General features: G+C 40.7%; 1 protein-coding gene across 12 annotated transcripts in view; it reads right to left on the bottom strand.

The window, feature by feature from the left end:
• Positions 1 to 24924, bottom strand: part of PCMTD1 (protein-L-isoaspartate (D-aspartate) O-methyltransferase domain containing 1) — a 62030-nt gene that overhangs the window by 7553 nt on the left and 29553 nt on the right. For 7 of the 12 annotated variants that reach the window (XM_082433063.1, XM_082433056.1, XM_082433055.1 and 4 more), the window contains 3 exons: positions 14402 to 14504; positions 2954 to 3125; positions 1273 to 1396 (listed from right to left, as the gene is read on the bottom strand). In XM_082433063.1, the coding sequence (XP_082289189.1) occupies positions 1273 to 1396; positions 2954 to 3007 (178 nt within the window). In that variant the 5' untranslated portion in view covers positions 3008 to 3125; positions 14402 to 14504. Of the gene's footprint in view, positions 1 to 1272; positions 1397 to 2953; positions 3126 to 9906; positions 12501 to 14401; positions 14505 to 21163; positions 21343 to 24924 lie in introns of those variants that run through there. The other 5 variants (XM_082433064.1, XM_082433065.1, XM_082433066.1 and 2 more) reach the window with 3 other exon arrangements.

Genomic DNA, 24924 nt, shown 5'->3' on the forward strand with positions numbered 1-24924 from the left:
GCACCTAGAGCCCGTGCTCCGCAACAAAGAGAAGCCACCTCAATGAGAAGCCCGCACACCGCACGGGAAGAGTAGCCCCCGCTCGCCGGAACTAGAGAAAGCCCGTGCACAGCAACGAAAACCCAACACAGCCAAAAGTAAATAAATAAAATAAATAAATAAATAAATAAATAAATGAAACACCCCAAAACGCCACAAAACCACATGGGTTGCAAGAGGGTAAAATAACCCTGAAAATAAAATGAAATCTCTCCCAGGTTCCTATGAAATAAATTCATTTAAAAAGCAGATTAAACCCAGAAGTCTACTATGGTAAAGTTCTAAAGCTCATTTTTGGCAAAGAACCTAACTTATTGGTTTCCAACGCCATGATTCACGCTGGGCCAACCACTGCGGCGCTCACCGTTCTTCCTCGGGGTCTCAGCAGCCCTCAGGGCGCTCCGCGCTCCCGCCTCCTCCAAAGCCTGGTTTCGCACAGCACACGCTGCTGTCCTCCGCCTTCTCGGCCCTGCCTCTGCTCGCGGCCCAGCTCTGATCTGCTGGGTCACAGGCCCGGGCCCAGAGCCTCCCCCGAGGCCCCTCACCCGTCCTCACGGCGCGCGCAGCAGGGTGACACCCGCATGCCCACCTAACAGGAAACTCAAGCACAGCCAAAATAAAAGTCTCTGATCTTCCTACACCGATTTCCAAGCTATTCACCCTCAGTCCTCAACAGCAATAAATGGTACCATCACTCAGTGAGGGGCTCAGGGTAACACTTTAGAGCCCTCTTTTTCCTCCACCATTTTCCTACCTTCAAACAACTCCACCCCCATCAACACTGACTCTCTCCTTGAGGACAAGGAAAGTCTCCATCAGCTATCCTCTGCAGCCCAGCCGAGGAGATTCAGCGACCCTGAAAGTTATTGCTGGTCTTGGAACGAGCAAGCTCTTTTCAGCCTAAAGAAAGGCTTCTGTGTTTGCTGTCCCTCTGTATGGAAAATGATGCCAACAAATTTACCATAATTAATAAATTCACAACTGTAAGTAATAAATTCATCTTTTCGTTTGACCTGCCCCTTCTTTTCATGCCTCCGTGAAGGCAGCTCACAGGGTCTGGTGCAAGGTAGGAGCTTTATCCAAAAAAAACAACAAAAAAACAAATAAATCCATGGAATATATTACTGCATTATTTACTTAACTCTTCATAATTAACACAGTCCATTAATCCCAAGCACAGCTGTTGAACAACATAAGCCACAGTCGAGTCAGAAAGGACCAGCGGTTACTTACGGAGGCCCACAGAATCTGGTTTGCCATTGTCATTCTTGCTCGGCTGCACAAGTGGGGCAAATGACACAGCAAGGATGTTTTTACTTTCCCAAGTGTTCTGTCCAGTTCGCATAATTTGTGTTAACTATTTAGAGGGAGAAAAGGAATAGAACGGTTTAATCTTGGAAGTGTGATCACCTTACAGTCACAATTTAGTTTTAACAGAATAACAGCAGTGATTGCTATATAATCACTTGTATCTGAACGCAACCAAATTACTTTCGTTTAAATATTTACCATAAAATGATACAGGAGGAATCACAAATACTTGCTGCTCAAGACAGACACGTGAGTGCAAACGGCATGACTCCGCAGGTTGTATCTGGGGTCTGAGGGCTTCTAGGGGCACTCTTCCAACCCACACCTGCCACTGGCCCCCAGAACACATGTCTCACACAGCTTCAGTTGTTTGGTTAAAGTGTTGTATTAGTAAAAACACGTTTCCATTACTGTACCAACGAATCAACTTCATGGTCTTCCATGGTGGTTATAAAATACAGATTCTAATTCTAATCCCAACTTGACATTTCGTAGATAAATGTAATTAGTCACAAGGGGATTAGAAGTTTTACCCACTCAGCAAATACCCACCATCAGTTCTTGAGAAAAAATATGAGCTCAGTACATGACTGAAGGAAGATGAATTAGTATCTTCAATTTACATTATAGAAATCGGCCTATTATATTTTACATTAGTACAATAGTATATAATAAATATTCAATAAAATGCCAATGGGAAACCGTATTTTAAATGTTTAAAAACGTCTCTTTAAAGGAAAACAGAAAAAGACGATTAATCTGGGAGTCTCAACTCCGGAAGCATTCAAGTAACAACATTTTTCCAAGAATGTGTTTTAATGAATGCTTTATATTCTGTCTTTTTAATAACTGACAAACACAGTACGTGGTGATGGTGAAATCCTCTGACCCGCAAATCACATGTGCGAACTTAGGGGACCCTCAGATATACAAACTCCAAAACGACCACACTACGTCCCAGTCATCTTGGACAATCTATCTTTTACTTACAAACCACAAGGTGTTTTAAACATCTCAGATGTAGGTTAATATGAATATAAAAGATATTTTTTGAAATGTATATTTATAAAATTTCAAAGTAAAAGAGCCACCCATTTTCTGAATAAATTAGTATTTCATACAATTATTATACCTAATAATTCCAAACCAAAGGCAGACAATAGGTGAAAAATACCTTCAAATGCGTCTACGTATACTAAAAGAAGATCCAAAAATTTACTCGTGTCTGGAATGGAGTTAAAGCAGTTCAAGCCAAACCCCAAACAGGATTTCTCCTTTTCGCATGTTCAGCTAGAAGCAGTTACCACATTCAGCGGCACCCCCTCCCCTCACCCCGGCGAGGACGCCGAAGGCGGAGCTGCAAGGCAAACACACCAGGCGGGCGCGGCTCGGCTCGGCTCTCCTAACCCTAGCTGACGGGTCTTTTCCGCACCTGCCTTGGTTAGTAGTCAAGAGCCTGTCTCAGTGTTTTCCTCTAGAGACAGATCTGGGAAGAGTATTTGTTTCTTCCTTAAGACTTACAGGGTACCTTTCACTGAGACGACACTGCCCGTCTTACACTAAGTGCGTCTCCCACGTCTAGCGAGAGGACGGCGGCGGCTACCTGGTCTTCTACAGGCATCACGAGGATGCCCCCGACCTTCAGCAGGATCTTCATGTAATGCTCGTGGTCCTTCTGCACTCCAGCCCCACAGTAGACCCGATCATACTGATGGCTGTCGGACGCTATCTGCAGACAATTACCAACCACAAATGCAGGTTCACAGAACTCGAATCTATACGGGAAACAGACAGTATTTTAGCTCATTAAGCAAAAGCTCAGATCTAAACAAATTAACATAGTCCAGCTTCTTGAAACAGTGAAGTTACCAAATTAATGATAAGAATAAAATATTATAAAATTTGATTGAAATATCAGGTTTATGCAGCTTAACACTGATCAAATATATTTTTATTATCAGCAAGGCAGTGTACATTTTTTCAAAACATTAACCTTTTTTTTGCCACACTGAAACCTTACTTAAGGCTTAAAAGGTGAATACAGTGAAAAGCCATCACAACACCAATCTTGTGATGCCCACAAAGGACATACAATAAGGATGAGAATCCCAAGGGTCCAACAAAAGAGAAAAGGCTTCACTCCCCCCGCTCTTTCCAAAAGAAGCTGGGGGCCAGTAGACATGGAAGGGCTTGTGCAGTCTCCATTGCGGGCTTCTTGGTGAGGTTAACAGCGGCAAAGCTGGTCAGGAAAAGACACCGGTGCCCTTACCCTATGCTCTTGCAACCACTAAAGAGTAGGGAGATCTTCCTAACACATTTTGGCAGAACTATGTTACAGGGTTGGAAAAGAGAGCAGAATGAAGTGTTTTTTGGCCCCCGTGATCTCCCTACACAACAAAAGAAGAGAGATGGATGGTTTCAAAGCAAAGGCATCTTATCCAGGCCGCCTGTTCCTGGTTACGGTGTTGATTCATTGTATACAGAGTTATGCTTTTACAAACTATCCTATTTAGACTTCTACTTTATTCCTTAAGTTCTGGCAAATCTGAAAACAGTCTCTAAAATACATAATTAAAAGCCTAATGCACTAATAAAACACGTACGGTAATTTTTTTAAATTAGTTCATAAAATATCCTTTCACTTTTAAGCTGATGGATGTTAAGTTGACCACACAGCAAAATCAGGCTGTCATTTGAGGATGAAATAATTTACATTAAAAGTTTCGGCCTGCAGTGAAAAATGACTCTGAATCATAATCATTTTTATTTTGTAGAACGTATCCTGTCCTTTGGTAATTAACAGACTTATTACGCAGTAAGTTCCCATTAGAAGTCACTGAAGTACAGACACACTCTGGTCATCGATATTTAAAGGCGACTTTCGCAGCATGACGCCGTCCTCGACTTCCCGTCCGCTTGGTGGAGGGGCTGGGGGCGCGAGGGGCGGTGTAGAGCCTGCGGCCTCCTCTCTACATGGGGCTCCACACGGGGCCGGCCCCTCGCGCCGCTCCTTCTGCGGCACCTGCGCCCCGGTGCTCGCGCTCCCTGGCTCTCCCCTCCCTCCAGCGCTTCCCGCACAGCCACTCAGCACAGGTCCACGCCCCTTAGAGGGCCATGTGGGGCTCCTTGCGCTTCTACCTGGACGTCCCCCCTTCCAGACTCACTCCCTGGCTCTGCCCCCGACCCCACACACACTGCGCTGCGGCCACAGGTTGAATTACTGGCTTCTCATCACTTAGAGGAAATATTACAAAGTGTCTCCTGCATCTGTGTCTGTGCCGTTCCTTTGACTGAAAGGCCACCCCCTCTCTTCTTGATAAACGCCTAGCATCACTTGGAGACACAGTTCAACTATGAGCTACACAACAAAATCTTACCCAACTCCTTAATAGGATCTCATTCTTTGTACTTGCATAATACACACAAAAGTGTAAACTTACCTATGTAATGGACAATGTTTAATTTCTCTCTTACACTCAACACAACCTAGGACTGTCTAAAATATGGCTTTCAAATAACTAAATAATGTGGATCACGTGGTTTAATCATCTCACCAAACTCACAGTAAGCATCCTTTAAGAAGAAAAAAGACCAGTATTTTCAATCTAAAAATCCTCATTCTTATAAAAATTCATTTTAAATAACTTAATTTTATAATAACTTAAGCCAGTCTTAAAATTTTCAGGATGAACGTGAGCAGGGAATTCAAATTTAAAAATCGGAATTATTAAACCTCTTTTACCATTAAGTCTGTTAAATCAACTTAAAGGTATGCTTATAGTTTAAAAGTTTCCTACTAGTTAAAAACACATGATCGCTCACAGAACTATTATCTAGGAAAACACCATTACAAGTGAACAACCTACAGTGAAAACCACTTCTCACATTCGTGACATTTTTCTATACTCTCATCCCAGCAAAATGAATTAGAAAGAATTTAGTGTCTGATTCTAAAATCAAATGTGTGACTCTGGCCAAGTGGCCTGACACTAGTGATTAGGACAATTCATTCCAAATACTGTTTGTGGAGCACCAGTTGTGTGTCAAGACTGGAAATACAATGGGAAACACTCATGCCTACATCTAGTGGAAGAGACAACCATCTCAGTAATTAAAGATTAATTTACAAGTGTGATAAATGCTCTAAAGGTATACGACTCCACAAATAAGACTGAGGATGCAAGGAAACGGACAGCCCTGGGGAGTGAGAGAAAGGCTCCCTGAGAAATGGTTAAGCCGTGATCTGAAAGGTGAGACAGGACAATCAAACCACACTATCCGAGAAGGTGGCCACTAGCCACATGTGGATAAGAGCCCCTAAAATGTGGCTCATCGACACTGAGATGCGCTGAAAGGATAAAAATCACACAAGATCTCAAATATTCAGTATGAAAGTGTAAAATATCTCAGTATTTCTTTTATATGCATGTGTGTGTATATGTGTGTGTATACATGTGTATGTGTGTGTATATGTGTATATGTGTATGTGTGTGTATGTGTGTGTGTATACTTCAACAGCCACATAAACTGAAAACACTGAACAACTACCCTTCTAACTTTATCACCTGTAAACAAGAGCTTCAAATATTTTCCTTAACACAAACTTCCCTTTGGAATATTCTCCTGGTTTTCCTGGTATCTCTTTGAACACTTCCTCTGAATTTTAATTGTATCTCCATCACCTATTACAGGCCTCAAAAAATATTTACTAAGTAGGTGAAAAACATAAGAAACATAATTGTTTTGTCAGCTGTTCCACCTACCAACTTTGAATATGAACCCAAACTTGACAAATTAAATATGTTAATCACAAGAACCCCAAGAACCCCAGGACTAGAAGAGAAACCTGCACAGAAACAGTTACAGAAAAAGTATGTGCCCACGGCACCTTCTACATCACTATGATGGTTCTTGTTTTACTAAACTGGATAACTATAAATAACTGTAGCTTCATGTTACAAAATACAGGATGTTTTCCCCAAGTGCCAAAAAAAAAAGCAAAACTCAAACAGTAAAAAAAACAAAACAAACCCTTTTGCCTTTAATGAATAAACCAAACCAACTGTCCTCTAACTGAAAGGTACTCTTTAGGGGCCTTTCTGAAGATCTCAAATAAGCCACCTTATTCTAGGAAAGAAAGTCTTTTCCCTTGTAATGCAGATCTGAACAAGTATATCTGCCTCCACTTAGCGAATATTACAAAGAATCATTATAGAGAAAAATTAGACCTCTAAATTTATAAATAATTTCTACTAATGCAAATGGACCATATACCTCTAACAAATGCATATGGGGTCTTTACACTTTCATTTTACATACCAAATTAATTTTCTTTACCAGCATACTCAAATTTTAAAGTTTAACTGAACTTGAGACAACATTCCAAAAAGAGCAGAAGGATTGGACTATTTCTAGACACAAAATAGTAAAGCTTCAAGGACATATCAGGTAGAAAGGTGAATATTTTTAAAGATAGGCACGAAAACACCTAGAACATAGTAATTTACTAGTTATAAGAAACATGTCTAGCAGAGACAGTGTTCCGTCTGGGTACTATTTATTACACTTACAGCTATGGCTTCACCTTCTCCACCAATAATTCACGAATCCTTCACGTTAGCAAAGAAAAGAAAACAACTCTCAAACTGCCTGTACTTATAACATTTTTTTAAATACACAAATGGGTTATAGATTATCTTTCCTAATAAAGGATTCAGAGATGAGCTTTAGTATTTCTGACTAGGCAGAGGTGAGGATCTTACTTAGACATTTTGTATTCTGATACTGAAATTATGGCTCATTTTTAAAATGGCATCTCATGTAAGTAAATTCATACAAATCCTACTGCTAATAATATTTTTTCAAAAGTCTATGATTAAAATTTTTCAGGCAAATGTTTACGGATGTGCTCATATACGTATGAAGAACAAATGACTGATGTGAGGCATGGGTGACAGCTACCGAGTGGCTAGAGTCAATTACAACTGCAGTTAATTCTTCCAGTGTAAAGAAGACAATAAAGACAACAGTTTCCTCCTTCAGCTTTAACTGGATTCTGAAAGCTGCATCTTCCCTAAGTTCCCACAAACCTCTATAGGCAAAGGACATTTTTTTTTTTCCAAAGGACATATTTTATAACAAAAATACCATTCTGTATAATCTGGAAGACTGTAGTAATAAACTAACCAGAAGTTTTCACTTTATTATAAAATAGTGCTACATTATTTATAGATTTATACATAAAATCTAGGTTTAAAAATCGTGAAAGAGAAAATCCAAATTCCACCTTTTCACATCAACCACACACAAAATGGAACCTGAGAAGGGAAAAAAAAAAAACACAGCAAAACAAAAATAAACAAACAAAAAAAAGAAAGACAAGAGACCTACCAAAAGGAGACTTCCTATGTGGTTATCATTTTAATCCTAAAAGTATGGTTCTTGTGTTCTCTTCCAGTTTTCATACTTGATTTAGGGGAGCTCATTAAAATTTTATGTCTGTTAGTAACATGAAAAGTAGCAATCCTTTTTATCCTTTGAAGAAAATTTCCAAAACAAAATTTCCCAGATACAGATATCTTATACTCCTATATCACACCAAATTATACTTGCTAACAATGTAAGTTACCTGTATATAAAAAAAAAAGTTAAACAGTTCTAAAATGTAATAACTACAAATTCATCCACTTTAGACTTATATTTATTGATTTAAATCTGAAAATCTAATGGCTTTTTAGACTCTTACGTCAAGAGGGAAAATTATTTGACATGCCCTTACTAAAATAAAACGTGCACAGAAAATCATTTGTGGGAAAAGAGAGAGCACAGATAGCTTGGTTTACGACATGAGCGCGTGGCCAAACTAGCACCCAGATTCCAATCACTTACCTCAGCAGTGCTTTTCTTTACAGGTGCATGCTGGATTATCTTCATCTCAAGACGGACAGACGATTCCATTCACAGCAGGGACCTTGCCAACTTGCCCATATAATTCTTTTGATAAGCTGCTAGGAGACCAAGGTGACCTAGCCTTGCCCTGCAGCTTCCCTCTTAGACGGATAGTCTAGGTCTAGGAGCTGACTGAGAGTAGAAAAAACAACATTCCCCTTCAATACACCGCTGGAGTGGGAGCTGACAGTTTGCACACCTAGTTTATCATGTGCCATAGGATGCTGTCATTGAAATTTCAGACTATTATTCCCGTGGAATAAAGGACTTCAGGACAAAGGAAAGAACCCTATCTTGTTCTCATACCTCGTCCAAAACAACCTGCCAAATGAATCACAGACACTTCTTTTTCTTAAAACACTTGGTCATAATATACATTTTGAACTCTAACAGCTAGGACTACTTCATTAAAACAGAACTTCACAACCTTCCATTGGGAAGAAAACCCAAGGAAACGTTAATCTCTTGATCTCCAAGTACAGTTATACCATTCAAAAACTCGTACAACCAAGGATTAAGCTACTGAATTTCAAAAAATTTAAAAAAACAAAGACTTTACCTTTTCAAGTGGTTTCCCTTCCAACTGTATCAAACTCATTTCAGAATAATTCAAGCATTATTTCAAGCACAGTGTTAAGAGTAAATACACAGATTTCTCATTGAATAGAGCTTCAGGAGACTCCACAGGACCAAAAACAGTCTCTAAACATTTTATAGGGAATGTGACAGGTACGTCGTGTAAAAGTGAGCCTTCATGTATTTCAACGATAATTTCTTATAAAGTAACTTGCGATAAAAACTATTTTATTTCTGTCAAACAGTATGTTATTCCCAGAATAATTTCTTCTCCTAAAATGTGTTAGAAGCCATCAAACTTTCCCCCATGCTATTTCTAACCGATGTTAAAATACATAACTGGTAGCCCTGATGACTATTTTTAAGCATTTTTCTGTCCCACCATTTGAATGTTTGTCATGATTAAAAACTGTGTTTACAGCCTATAATATCTCTCATAAAACTACCATCTGAACATTATGAATATACCAAAGTGTTCAAGTATCCGAGAACTAGTTTGAAATAATGTTGACTATATATCTATAGACAGCAAAACTACTTCAAGTATGCCATAATTCTCTTAAAGATGAAGCAGGACTGCTCTAGTGATAAACTGATAGAATACAGTATCACTTAATTTTTTCCAACGCAAACTGAAATACGTGGAAAAGGAGCCTATAATTAAAAATAAAATTAGGACACTAGACATTGCCACAAATCAATCAAATCTTCTAAAATGCAGACAACTACACTAGCTCTGAAGGTAATTTAAAGTGTGTACCTTGACTGACCCTGAGGGACACACTTCCTCTCCTGCCCATCTCCATCACCCATACCACAGGTAAGTCTCATTAATGAACAGGTAGGTGTGCTTTCTGATAAAAATGCTATAGTGCACGTAACCATGCTAACAGCACTCCCTAAATTCTAATCTGGAAAAAATAAATAAACGATGGAAATAAAAGTGCTGCTTCAAAAAAAAAAAAAAAGTGCTGCTTCAACTTTTGTATCTGGGGCCAAGTTGCTAGGCTGTAATTCATTGGCACAGCCTACCCCTGGGAAGAAACACTAGAATAAATCAGTTTTTACATCATCATAGCTAAATCAGAACTAAACAAAAAGACTGGTCTAGCTGAAGTTATGGACTGTCTAACCCTGTTTTCCCATCTGGGAAATGTGGACATCAATACTGCCTCTAGGACTGTGGGTACAGCACTTAGAATGGTACTTGGTACTTAAGGAACAGATAATACACATTACCTGCTGTTATTTTTATCATCTCATTACTGTCTTCAGAACTCACATCATGACTCATTTCTACAACAAACTATGTAGAAACAACAGTCCTCCATTCAAAGAGAATGAAAATCTTCAATTAGTCAGGCTACGCTGCACTCATGTGGCTACTGACAGAGTATTTCCAAAATCAGGTACAGCATCCTTGGAGGGGAGAGGAGACAGGACCTACTGTCTCACAGGGAATGGCACACCCCAAAGCATGCCCTCTAGGGAGCCAAGTCAGCTCCGTGTATACATCGGATACAAACACATAAATGAAGCCGTAAATAAATGCTATACCAATTACCCACTTACTCGCAAAGCACTTACAGGGTAAAGGTTTATAATTCACGCTCCTTTCACTGACTTACTCTTCCAAGTAAACACAGCTGGAGAGATTATTTTGCTTACTCTACATGCACAAACACTGATTCAGATATTCTGACCTTCCCCAAACTTCTCCTTCTCTCATGAAAGCCAGACACCTAAGGGCCTTTAGAACTTAGGCCCAAAGACTCGTTTATATCAGAGTGGGCTAAAATTAAAACGCCGTGGAGAGTCTGTGTGAAGAGCAGAACAGGAGTCGGCAAACCACGGACAAGAGGCCAAATGCAGCCTGCACTTGTTTTTGTCCGTGAAGTGGTACTAGAACCCCTCGCCCACCCCTCCACAGGGTGTCCCAAGAGGCCTCTGCACTGCAGGGGCAGAGCTGAGCAGCTGCAAGAGAGACCACTTGGCCCAGGAAGCCAGATACATTTACTATCTGGTCCTTCATTTGAAAAAGCTTGCCAGTGTTTTAGAGAACCTTTGAAATCAAATGTCAGTTCATTAGGGAATTTCGGTGAATGTGGGTATAGCACAGGCAGAGCAAAGGAATAAACCACACAAGAGAACTCCCCCTTCCCTCCTGTCTCCAAGTACAGTAAATTCAGGGTAGCCTCTCCAAATTATTTCATTTGCTGATACAGAACCAAGACAGAGAAAGTTTAACAGTATACACATTATACTAAGGATCTTTTTTCTGAAAGAAGAAATGGTACTTTCAAGACTCAGGAACCAAGCTTGCTTCATAAAGCACACACAGAAACATACATCTGTATATTTTTTTAAAAATATGTATCTTACATTATATATTCTAATGTTGAGTAGTTTATTGAATCTTTTCCCACCTACTATGGGAGTTCACTATGATCTCCAGTAGATATACATAAGAAAACTTTAAAGATACAGTTTAAATCATAAGTGACATGACAATACTTTCGAAAAAGAAACTGATAAAAAAGATCCAAACCAACAGGATAAATAAGATGGGAAAAGTATTAGGTTTTAGCTTTCTACTGTCTTCGTGTTACACACAATCAAGGATAGCCTGGTACTAAGGAACAATACTAAGTACTAAGGAATACATAAATATCAATTTGTTTTCCTGAGTTACTTTGTATTTTATTAATTAAAACATGTATTTTGATGACCCGTACACAATTAAATATAATAAAATTGCTTAGGAACAGAATTTTAAACATCACTTTCCAAAGCAAGTTTTTCAAATTTAAAAATTGAAAATAACTAGGAATATTATCAACAAATGCCAAGAAAAATCAAAGAAATCATCAAAACACAAGTAAGATAGGAAGAAAACTACTACATCTTCATCATTTCTATCACCAAAACCAAATGATGTTAAAGGAGCCCATTAAATGACTCAACTTTGATTACTTAACTTCCGCCCAACTCACGACCTTGTGCAAAACGAAGCATTTCCCAGTACCTACTACCCCTTGTATGTGCAAGATACCTTTATAATCTGAAGTACGTAACCACTATTTCAGGAGTTACTTGAAAACCAGAATAGATAACATTTCCAGAACTGTCTTTTTTTTTCAGAATAGTTTATTAATATAAGAATCTGTTTTAAAAGTAAGTTGTAACACTTCAGAAACAACCATATTATAAAGTCTGATTATTTTAACTAAAGTAACAAGACCATTAAAAATTATAAAGAAACATTTAGATTAGTCATATCACCATATTTGATGATTCACCATTTTATGAATAACAAACCTGTATAACACAGTAACAACAACACTCAAGAAATACAAGCCAAGGACATTTGATCATCTTACGATTACATGAAAACAATTTTAGAAAAATTTTTTAAAATTGAGACACTTAAATATATAAAATCTTCAAACTTATCTGTGTTATAGATGATTTAATAATTAAATTACATCAACACAGAAATACTTCAAAGAATGACATATTTTACTGTTTGCCAGGACCATGCCCACTTGTCAGCAAGAAACTTGACTCCACAGATATTGTAAAGAGGTACTTCGATGATTCAAAGTTCTTCCTTGAGTTTGTTCTGTCTGATTAATGACCCAAAAGTGAATTATCTGTGCCTTTATGTGTTAACACCTGAAATATATTATCTAATATATAGTAGTTCTTAAGACAGACCTTAAACATTTGCTTTTAGTAATATTACTTTCACATTTCCCAAGTTTACTTGTATTCAAAAGGTCTTATGTGTACGTTAAGTTTCAACATCAAAACAAATACTTAGAACAACAGAAATTCAATAAATTCAACAAAGTTCCATAGTTCTAATAACCAGTATAAAAAATATCCATGCCCATATCTTAAGCACTTACCATACCACTAATTGTAAGACAGACGAAAATGATGAAGACACAAAAGGATACTAACATTGAAACTCAATTTATCAAATAACTTGAACTCAAAACTATTTTATTTGTCAAACAGTATGTTATTCTTGGAAACAGAATATGAACCCACATGGTAAGCATTTGAAAAATGATTCAAAAACATGAATTAAATGTTAACTCTTCAGAAAGACAGAATAAATAAGATACAGAACTGTGTTCAGCAAACTGGTGCAGAAAATTCAAGTGACTTGCTCAGACCCACTGGCTCGATCACAGAACAAAGCCAAAGCCGAGCGAGCGTGCCTCGCAGCTCCCAGCTCCCAGCTCCCAGCTCCCAGCTCCCAGCTCCCAGCTCCCAGCTCGCAGCTCGAAGCCCAAGGTCGCAGCCCAAGGTCGGTGACACCCAGCCACACTCCCTCCCTGGCCCCTCCCCCTGCACTGCGGACTCTGCGGCACCTCGGTTGGTTTTCTGTTCTTCAACCCACCAAGTGCCACTTGCCAGGGGACACATACAAACTGGCCGTGGCAAAGGGGACTGAAAGAAAAGGGCCAGGGAAGGAAGGGGAGGAGGGGCAGGGAAGGGAGGAGAGAGGGGAAGACGCTCCCGGAGACCCTCAGAGGCCCTCCTGCTTCCTTTTTAGCGCTGACCCCCAGGCCTGAACCCTAGGAAACAGCCCTCAGCTCGGAACCCACCCCCAGCCCAGGCCCCCACTTCCAGGCCAGGCCAGGCCAGAGCTGAGTGAGGCCCACTCCCAACAAGCTGGGTTGGAAGCCTGGACCAAAACTGCTATACGGTGAAGGGCCTAGGTTCTAAGCTTGATTCCTAGCCGTTTTAGGCCTTTCTCTCTTTGAAAATATGACTAGTTGAGAGAGATAAATGCCCTCCCCATTTTCCAGTTTCACAAGAGTTCACGGACTTCAGCAGAAGCAGCCTTTGCTCCACAGTACTACCACTGCTGAATTTTAGGGACATTACACAACAGACAGACTTCCTCGCCCGCGCAAGGACCAACGCCTGTGCAGTATTTCTTCTAAGGGAAAGTAAGAGTTCAAAACAATGGTTCTATAAGCAAATTTCTCAAACACAGCCCTCACAGGATACATCAATATACTTCGATGATAATTTCCTCTGGCTATATTACTAAGTAACTTCATGTTTTTAAGAAAGTCCTCCATATTCTAACAGGTATCACTCTTATGCTACAAATAAAGAGGGCAGACTATTAAATTACCATCCCAAAGGTGTAAACACAGTTCCCAAAAAGTATTCTAATGCCAAGCACATCTTTACATTCTATCTTCAGGAAAGGTACTTGTATGATGTTTAATGAATGGAACATTACCCTACTAATAAAGTGACAGTAGCATATAATTAAAACATGAAAGTTATTTGTTTGTAATTTACTATATACGTACACAGAATAAAAATTACAGCACAGTTTTCTCACTTAATTTTTTCTCTCATTTTATACCACACTGATTTTTGCTGCACTCAATTGACAACTCAGGATCAATAAACTAACAGTAGTGAGGAACAGACATGTCACACGTGTCTACTTATCAAGTGCTTTCAAAGCAGAACTATAGATATGAATACTTACTTATCAAAGCTATCACTATTTTTGATGAAGCTCTCCAGTTTTTCCTTGGCATACTCCACCACATCTGAATGAAGCTCAATCCCATGATTTATTCCAAAAGGACCTGCAATTGTAGCAGCAGCATTTATAAAAAATATTAAGAATGTCTTTATAGAGCTCTTTTAATTTCTGCTCATTTATCTATCACAGGAGCATTTAAAGAGGGCTTGAAATATGTATCTGCTAGCCACAGATTTAAAAAGCTATATGGAAATCTATTTACACTGCTTTAAAAAAAAAATAAGTCACAAAGAGTTCTCTCCAGGGTGTAGCTTATCTGTCAGGACAATACTGCCAAAGAAATAATCATATTTCTATATGAAGTTTAAGTTAATTACCATTATCTTCTCCTTTATCATTTGTTAAAAATTCGGTAATTCTCAAATGTCTGAATCCATGGGCTGACACAGGTATGACAGAAGCTTCGCACAGCACCCCACAACCCAGTGAATGCTACCTTCCTCCAGGGCTGAGACCACACCCTCTGCCTCTGGAGCTCCCACCGTCCAGGGGAGTGGGGCCACCAGGCGGAGCTGGCTCTGCTCTCCTGTTCCCGCACACTTCACACCGCTTACTTGGTATTTCTTTTTGCACACAGCCAAGGATGACTGACAGTCCAGGAACGAGGAACAGGGGAACGATCTAGGGACTGCTCCTTCCCCCACCCTGGTACTGGCCGAGAATGTGACCAACAGGATTCACGTTTCCTAAGGCTACTGTGCCTCGTGCCTGCCCCATGACCCCATGACAGTAACACACTGTTCTGAGCTAGTCATCTCATTCCTCCCAAACTTCTGAGACTGAGCCAATCAGGTTTTCCACTCTACATTTTTGTTATATTTCTGTCTTACTTTGAGATTGGTCTCTCAGGAAAAAGTGTGTGTGTGTGTTATTTTCCGTATCTGGTATGTATCTTAGGAACTACTTAACTGGATGTGCCCGCTACTGAATGCCATTAAAAATACAACATATACTGGAGTTCTACCGACCTCTAAGAACTTTAAAATAACAAAAAAATCACAGTCCCCAATTAACATTTTTGAATGTACAGGGGGCACATGACAATACCGGTTTGTAATCTAGGAATTACCTAACTATAAAAATTAAACCAAAATGTTCAGATACTATCTTCAAGTCAAAAGCAGATAAACCTACTATATTTCTATTGCATTTGATTAATTTTATTTTTAAAAAAACTGATTCTGGGGCTTCCCTGGTGGCGCAGTGGTTGAGAATCTGCCTGCCAATGCAGGGGACACGGGTTCGAGCCCTGGTCTGGGAAGATCCCACATGCCGCGGAGCGACTAGGCCTGTGAGCCACAATTGCTGAGCCTGCGCGTCTGGAGCCTGTGCTCCACAACAAGAGAGGCCGCGATAGTGAGAGGCCCGCGCACCGCGATGAAGAGGGGCCCCCACTTGCCGCAACTAGAGAAAGCCCTCGCACAGAAACAAAGACCCAACACAGCCATAAATTTTAAAAATTTTAAAAAATTTTAAAAAATTTTAAAAAACTGATTCTACTTGGAAAATGTATTCAGATAAAAAAAAGATTAAATAAAAAGGGTACTTGATCCATCAGACCACAACAGTTATAGCATTAACTGCCTTTGAAATGTTTTATACTTTTTTAAATAAGTTATTCTGATCAATGAAATCTTAAATGTTTTGCTTCTCATTTTTTGTTTCCTTACTGTCAAACCGTCATTCTTCATCTGCTAACTGGAACACCTATCCAATATCTTTTAAGATCTCTTGTAATTCCTTAATATTACCAAAGACAAATTGACAAAAACCTGAATTCCCTTTTTTCAAAAAATAAACGAAAATGGCAAAAAAGATTAAACTTAGAGAAGTACATGCAGTAAAGTCACTTTTTAATTTAGTATTGAATCTATTTTGAAAACTTGAATTTCCGTAAGGAAACAAAAAAGGCTAGGAAACACTGAATAAAGTTTTCCTCATTTAAAAAAACTCAAATTACACTACAGTTACTTAACATTATATACATAGTAAGGAAAATATTGCTCTAGGAAATGAATCTCATTTTCCTTCTACCCTTTTAAGGTAATCCACTGAATGTAAAACATGACGGAGACTTTTTTTATTTTCATTAAGAATCTAGTTATACTCATCAACCATCTGGAAAACAAAAGGAGGGCCACATGGATGCGAGGTCAATAAAAAAAAGGTCATTATCGCTGGGGTGGAAGTTTCCAATAGGACTGAACGGAGAAGCACTATAATAAAGGCAGCAAGTAAAGAATGTAGAAGTCAAGGCTTCTGTTCGTATTTCAAACTGCCTTACTAACAGAGGGAGTCTGAACTTGAGAGTTCTAAGTCAAAAGGGACTACGTAGGCTGTTTGTCACTTAAGACACCACTGGTCTCATTTTCCTTTTCTTGCTTTCTGCTTATATAATAACGAAAAGCAAAGTGGCACCTTTTGGAAATAAGGTTTAAAGTTTGTTAAGAAAATTTCTTGAGATTGTTTTTCACATCACCTTGACACAAAATAAAGACAATTTCATTAACATACAATGGATTTGTTTGATAGTATCATAAACACACATGTACGATATACTATCATTAATTTCTAGTACAAACACCATTCATGATTTTTTAATGGGTGGAATTGCTTGATTTTAAAATATCATGGAGATATATCTTTAATTATCACTAATAAACTGAACAGTAATTAACATGTTGAAAAAAATAAATTGAAAAGAATGCATTAATAGAAGGCAGAACTTAACTGGCAATGTCACCAGTATCTCATTTATTTAGAATGCGATATACAACTAGAACACATCAAGTATATGATAAAATTGTAGTGTGATGCTCTTTATTACAACTCATTTGACACCTGTACTAAATAGAACGGAAAAATAAAACACAGAAAACTAAAAAAGCATACACAGCTGCTTCTAAGGAAGGGGACTAAGAGGTCTGGGGTGGGAAGGAGACGTTTTCACCATTACACTCTATTGTCTAAAGTGTGTCTTAACACGTGCATGTGTAACTTTTTCGACCAAAAAATAATGAGCTAGTCAAAGAGATTTTTTTAAAAAGTACAAGATTTTCAAATAAATAAGTAATATACAATAATTCTAACAGAAAAGTATAAGCCGTTGCTGGACAAAACTGAAATGGCATCCAAAAGACGAAAGCTTAAGACTCCCTAACACCATCTAACAGACGAAACGTTAATTTGACTGTGCTGAATAGATGCCAGGGTTATTTTGTATGTGCCAATGTGAAGAGATTTTTCTATGAAATAAGAAAAGCTTAATTTTTGTCATATAAATTCTTAAAAAATCAAAGTACTGACAGTTGACCACTATCTTTAATTGCTAAATACTAAAGAGAAAATAGAAACTTACACAGAAGTCAAAGTTTATTAAGACAAATACAGTTATTAGAAAAACATACGTATCCTGTATTAGAAATTATTTTTAAGACTGGCAAAAGTCCATTTATTAAGAGCAATACTATAACAAAATTCCTATATAACAAAAAAATCTAAAGACTGTTTTTCTTTTGTAGTATTTGGACCTAAACCAGCTTATTTATTATCTTCCAGTTAGTCAATAATGAGAGCTTGTACATAAAGGTCGCTGATTATTAGGTCTAGGTATCAAGCGTCTATCAACAGCTCCATTTCTTACCTACTTGGCTGCTGGCCCTGTGTGACGCCCAGCACCCCACGCCCCCTCTGAAGCACTGAGTGTGGCGTGCAGGCCCGGGCGTCTGAGAGCTGCACAGGGCCCGGGATGCCCGGTGTCCTCCGTGCTGTGCGGAGAGCTGAGCCGTGGAACGGCCACAAGCAAAGAGCACCTCCCAGTGCACAGCGCGTAACCAGAGGGGCTCCAAAGATGCACAACTGACAGTCCATCTGAGACCGAGACACTGCGGGGTGCTGAGACACCAGGTGGACTTAAGGCCAGCGCCTTCGTTTCCAGTCCCGGCTCCTGCTACAGCCGTATCATCACACCAGTCACTCACCCTGTGAGGTCCTTCCTACTGCATGAAACGGGTCTGTGCGAAAATCATGTAAATTACGTAAAAGTCTTTCACACACCATAAAGTACAAGATGGGTACAAAGCATTAGAAATTATAACATGCTCTCCCCTTGGAATACAGAACTGGTTAACTGTAGAAGCAAAACTGCAGCCTATAAGTGGTTCTCTACCCTGACTACATGTTAGAATAACCTGTGAATTTTACAATCAAATTTCAAAGTAGATTAAATTTAATTTGATTTAAACTGTAAACAGGGGGAGGGAATCTCTGAGGGTGAGGCCCAGGCTCTGCAGGTGCCCCTAACAAGGCAGCTTGGGTTGAGCAACCTAGCTACACCCTCCTAATTACTGCAATGCCCAATCTAAATGACTTTTTAAATCTCTTTGGACTATTCAAATCTGTGCTCTTGTTGCTAAAATGATAATCAAGAGTTAATAACTACAAATAAAAGCATCAGGATAAAACTAAATATTTACCACAAGAGGGAGTAGGTGAATCAGTTATTCGGTTTCCATGAAAGTAGCATAAAGTTTCTCAGTGAGAATTAAAACATACAGTCATCCTTCAGTATTGGCGGGGGGAGGCTGGTTCCAGGACCACCCCCTGCAAATACCAAAATCCGTGCACGCTCCAGTCCCTCATATAAATGGAGTCGTGTCCGCACGCACCCTGCACATCTGTACACCCTCCCCTAATCATCTTGACTACTTATAATACCCAACACATAAATGCTGTGTATAGGAAATACAGCGTAAATGCTATGTATATAGTTGCCAGCACGTGACAAATTCACGTTCTGCTTTTAGGGACCTGCTGGACTTTTTTCCCCCAATATCTTGATGCGGATGAATCCATGGATGTGGATGAATCCACAGATGCGGAACCAGTGGATACAGAGGACCAACTGTATATGTAAAAACACCTTTAAACAAGTTACAATGATATTTTATTACTAATTCTAGTCGAATAAAATAGGCATCTTTGGGAAGATTTACAAGTAACTTTAGAAGAATTCAGAGATGGTAACAGGTGAAAAGCAGACAAGAATAGGTTTCATTCTTTCTTTCCGTGAACACCCTGGGGTATAACGCCAAGAAACGAAATAGTGCAAAGGTAGATGAAGAAAAGGGGAGAAAAAATGAGATCAGAAAAAGATTAAGTAACCAATAACTAGATAAGAGAAACTGATCGAATGCATTTCCACTTATGACATAAATATTTTCTTATGGTTCTCCACCTTATTATATATCACATTAAAAAATCATATTAACAAAAGACACTGTCAAACATTTACTGAATCTTGCCATGTTAAGCCTAAAATTCTTTAGCTAGTGGGACATACCTAAGACTGGAGACTTGTTCTCTGCTCTCTAGGTTTGGGAAAGGCCTCCTGAAGCAAGCCTTGGAATTCACCAGAATGTTCCAGTCCCTCAGGCTTCTCTCAGCTTATGGATATAAGTACTGTTTTCTTTCACTACACTTGAATCTTAAAAATATGTTTACACGAAATCTGAAAGTGTCGGTTTAAACAGTTACGGAGCATGGACCCAAGATCCTAAATAAACTCTAAAATGTCTAAAATGTCAAAATATCAAGAACACATGTCACCATCAGCTGCTTCAGGTACTTCCACCCAGCAGGCTGATAATACCCAAGTCCATCGTGGCCAGGGTAACTTACGACTGTCTCTCACACGTCGACACCAGAACACTACGCCAGAGCAGTCAATACACTGAGTGTGCGCAACTGTAACGTAACCGAACATGGTTTAAAAGGCAACGTGAACAGCTTTAGGTCTTGACCCAACTCTGTTAGCGCGCTCACTTCCCACAGAAGCCATTTCATCAGCCCTTCTGTTGTACTGCGTATTCACCTGTGAAGATACTCCAGGGCCAGTGCAGTGACCAAGTCACATCAGTTCTCAATAAAAATTCCTGAACTAAATGAAGGACAGCCAATAAATCTGACCCACTGTTTCTACTGCTAGTTCAGAAGCGACGTGCACGGTTTCAAGGGTGTGGGATGTGTCTTCCGCACTGCTGTATCCTCAGCAGCTGACTCAACCGCACGTATAATAAATACTCTTTGGGAGAACGATAAAGTACATAAACTTAGCTACCATCCCAAATTTAAAAGGTTCACAAGGAAGACTGAGGCAAATGATATATACAAAGCATAAAAATGTGTATTTGTCACGTCTTCATGTGTCAAATCTATTTTATCACAGAATGAGGCATTGTACAGAAGTAAATCTTACAGAAAAGTATATGTCATTGAAAATAAATTTCTTACTAATTTTAGCTGTTCGCTAGAAATCTTCTAAAATGCAATACAGACTTTCCTTTGTGTACCTAGGAAAGTTCTTCTGATTTCAAGTCAACTGCCACCCTCTAAGCATCCTGCGAGTCTGTGCGGAAGTGGAGGTGTCCCCAGGGCTCCGTGCGCTGACTGCTCTTCAGGTGGGAAGACGAGACAAAGCGGAGGAGACAGGTGAGGGGCCTTTCGGTTCTTTCAGGTTTCTAACCCTGTGAATAGACTGCCTATCCCGCCAAGATAAAGTGAAGGACAGAGACGAGAGACTGCTGTTCAGGCCCTGCCTTGAGTAATTTTTGTAGGAAAAAGTACCTTTCACCAAAATGGAAACACAGGAGGTATAAGTCACTTGAGCTGCTGTCTTGTGTGGGCGAGGGCAAGGAAGGGCACCTTGAGCTGGAGACAGGCTGAACTTGGGCATCTCGTGCACACTGAAGAAGAGGCGTGCAGTAAGCACTGCATAATCAAGTATCCAGCTTGTTGGCCAGCTTGGAGGATGCGGAGTGTCCAGAGCTCAGCAGACAGACCTGGCGCTGGAAACCTGGGAATCCTCTGCCTGTGGAGGTGACCTGAAGACAGAAGGAAGAGCCACCCTTCACCACAGGCTGAAGCCAAAGAAGCTTCCACAAAAGGACAGAGGAAGTGTACGTAAAGGCAACGCAAAGAGCAGCGGAGCCCAGGGCAAGATCCTTTGCAGGTCAAAGGTGAGGGAGGCAGGACGCACGGACGACGTGAAGGCAGGCTCCAGGGCCAGCCCTGCGACACAGGTGAGCCTCTGACGTGGGTGCTCAGGTCCGGCACCCAGCTCAGCCTACGGGAGACTGTCAGGAGGGGGACACGGCCGTGGGCGCCAGCTCCGGAGGGAGTCACTGGGAGACGGAGAGTCACAGATTATTTTACACAGAGACACAAATTCAGAAAGGCTTAGGAGTGTTCTGACGTATACAGGCAGCACACGTTATCTGTGGTCGTTTACGTTCTGTAAAATCCAGAAAACACCTACTAAGCAAATGCTACACCACGGCTACTAGGGAAATACGCACACATACACATACATACGTACCTCACAGAGACAACAACGTTCGGTCCTAAAAACTCGCCCTGGTAGAGTCTATTTTCTCTAGTTTACAAAATAAGCGAGCTTCAGGAGAAACGGGCCCAGCACCCAAGCTGCTCGCACCGCACCGCGACTCGATGCTCTGGCCGCCGCTCTGAGACTCTGAAACCAGGAGCAGAACCGCCCCTCGACCCAGGCCAGCTGGGGCCAGGCCCGCAGAGCGGCTCCCCCCACCACCGCCCCCGCGGCACCCGCGCATGCGCACGCGCGCCAATGGCAGCTACTGACGTCAGGGTTACAGACGCATTTCAGCAAGTCGGCAAATTCGCAAATACAGTTCGACTGGTTTTGGTTCACGGATGATCCGGGCTGGGGAGCGTTAAGCCTGAACGTAAAAACTCGGGATGCAAAGTGACCCACCTGAGACTTCTCACAGCACTGAGGGAAGTGCCTTTCAACCGCGAAGAAGAGCATGAAGAAATATAACCGGAAGAAATTACTATGAAAACTTGGTAAAACTTCTACAGCTTGCACTGTTCCCTAAAACTGTATTTTTATTACTATTAGCTGCCCTGTAATAATCAGCAGTAACACCCATAAACACAGAATCGTCTGGGGACTTTCACAGGAGCAGCGATGAAGGAGACGGCTGTCCGTAATGACCTCCGCTCCACAACCAGAAGTGAGGGAAAAACCCCAAGAAACACAATAATGGTAGCAACTTAACGCAGGGCGTATGGGCAGAAAAAAGATGCACGGAAGCCCAACCAGGACTAAGGAGTAACGGTGTAAACAGTAAGGAGTTTAACTGATTTCAGAAAATGGTAGTAGCCTAAACGAAAGGGTTCTTTGCAAAACAGATTTGCCCAGAGCCCAAAATAAAGCCCATACCAAGAACAGTCTTTGTAATTCTTAAAAAAAAAAAAAAGAAGAAGTAGGGTAGAAGTATAGAGGGAAAACTGAGGTTTGGCTTAATGCAGAGAAGAAGAGAAGACGATCGACCTTAGAGAGAACCCTGGAAACCTGCAGAATGGGTTTTGTCTCACCAAAAAGATGGGGGACGAGGCAGGAGACCACTCTGGATCTCCCTCATTCTCAGGCCTGAAGTGGGCCATGGGAATTTCTAAAAGGGGTGCTTAAAAGGATATGAAACGATTACTTGAAAATCATATTTCTGATAAAGGGCTTGTACCTAAAATATATAAAGAACACTTACAACTCAATAATAAGGACACCAACAACTTAATTTAAACATGGAGAAAAGATCTGAATAGACATTTCACCAAAGAAAATAGAGGAATAACCAAAAAGCACAGGAACAGATACTCCACATCATTAGGCATCAGGGAAGTGCAAGTTAAAACCACAAGATACCACTTTATACCCACTAAGATGGCTATTAAAGAAAAAAAAGAAAAAACCCATCAGTGCGGCTATGGAGAAACTAGAACCTCGTGTATTGTTGGTGGGAATAAAAAATGGTGCAGCCACTCCAGAAAAGAGTTCGGCAAGTTCTTAAAAAGGTAAACATAAACTCACCATACAGCCCAGCAATTTTACTCCTAGGAATCCACCCAAGAGAAATGAAACTGGATGTCTCCACCAAGATTTGTACATGAATATTCACATCAGCATGATTCAAAATCAGCATTAACTGGTGAAAGGACAAACAAAATGTGGTATACCCACACAACGGAGTATTTCTCAGCCACCAAAAGGAATGGAGCACTGATACACGCTACAGCACAGATGAACCCTGAAAACGTAACGCTAAAGGAAAGAAACCATACACAAAAGATCACAGACTGCATGACTCCACTGACATGAAAGGTACAGAAAAGGCAAATCTACAGAGACAGAAAGCAGGTAAGTGGCTGCCAGGGGCTGGGGTAGGGGATCTTTATGGGTGATGGAAGTGCTCTCAAATTGGATTATGGTCATGTTTGTACAACTCTGCAAACAGACTAAAACTCCCTGACTTGTACAGTTAAAACGGGTGAACTTTATGGCACATAAATTAGAACCTCATCCAAGTGAGGAAGAGGGCTAAAATGAGAGAGAAAACACGAATGTCTGAGGTCAAAGGCAATGTCAGTGTAGCTGAATCAGTAAGTACCACCTAATGTCCTGTGGTAAAGAGAAAGAAAGAGTACAGAGACCAAACATGACGGCCACAGGCAGCTTGACCAGCCCCCTTGGAGGTAAAGGCATTTAGGTACACTGACAGTGCTTTTCCCATTAAGCGCGCAAGCCTGCCCACTGTGTGACCTGCAGGAACTGATGCTGCAGAGCTGAGGCAGTGGCGTGCGGAGTGCTGGGTGATTCTGGCAGTCTCTCCACAGTCACGCCTACTAACTCAGGACCTAGGCAAGAGACTAAGAAAGTCATTAAGCCCGATACTACAGGTTTTGTAAGAAACACCTAAGTTTTATATCATGGGTTATATAAGGAGTGAATCCCTAAGCAAAAAGGATCAGAACGGAGACGAACCATCCCCACCGGCATCAGAAAGATTATCAGAATAACTTGGCTTCGTGGTTCTGATATTTAACGAGGACGTGAGAGACCTCTTCTCCCGCACCCCATTCAATGGGCTTCCCTGGGCAGAAGACAGCACTGAAAGGAGGATCAATTAAGGACTAGATTCTCTGTGAAAATCCTTTGCTCCAGGAAGACTCCTAAGGAGACGAGAGTGGAACAAGAATTTATCTTCAATTGGGAACGAAACAAGTTGTCCAAAATGAGGCATGATTTAGAACCTGGAGTAATCCATTTTTTCAGTGCGGGGCAAAACTAAATTCCATTTATGAGTAGCTGCTCCAAGTGTGGTGGAATCACAGGACATTTCCTGCAGTCAGGATAACCCTAACTTCTCTCACCGAACAAGAGCTCTCAGGACTGCAGCCCATCCTCTCCAGGCGGAGATCCCTCAAGGGGCCTCCTCCCCAGACACCCTGCCCTCCTGGCCCCGGCCCCGAGCCTCCGGATCACACGGAGCGTGTCCTCGGGCGAGGAACGCTGCCGACAGGGAGCACGCAACGCGCCATCTTGTGACTGGAGAGCAGGGCTGAGGGCCAGGGTGCTGGAGCGGTGC

Source organism: Balaenoptera physalus (assembly GCF_965194825.1).
Source record: "Balaenoptera physalus genome assembly, chromosome: 17".
Taxonomy (NCBI): Eukaryota; Metazoa; Chordata; class Mammalia; order Artiodactyla; family Balaenopteridae; genus Balaenoptera; species Balaenoptera physalus.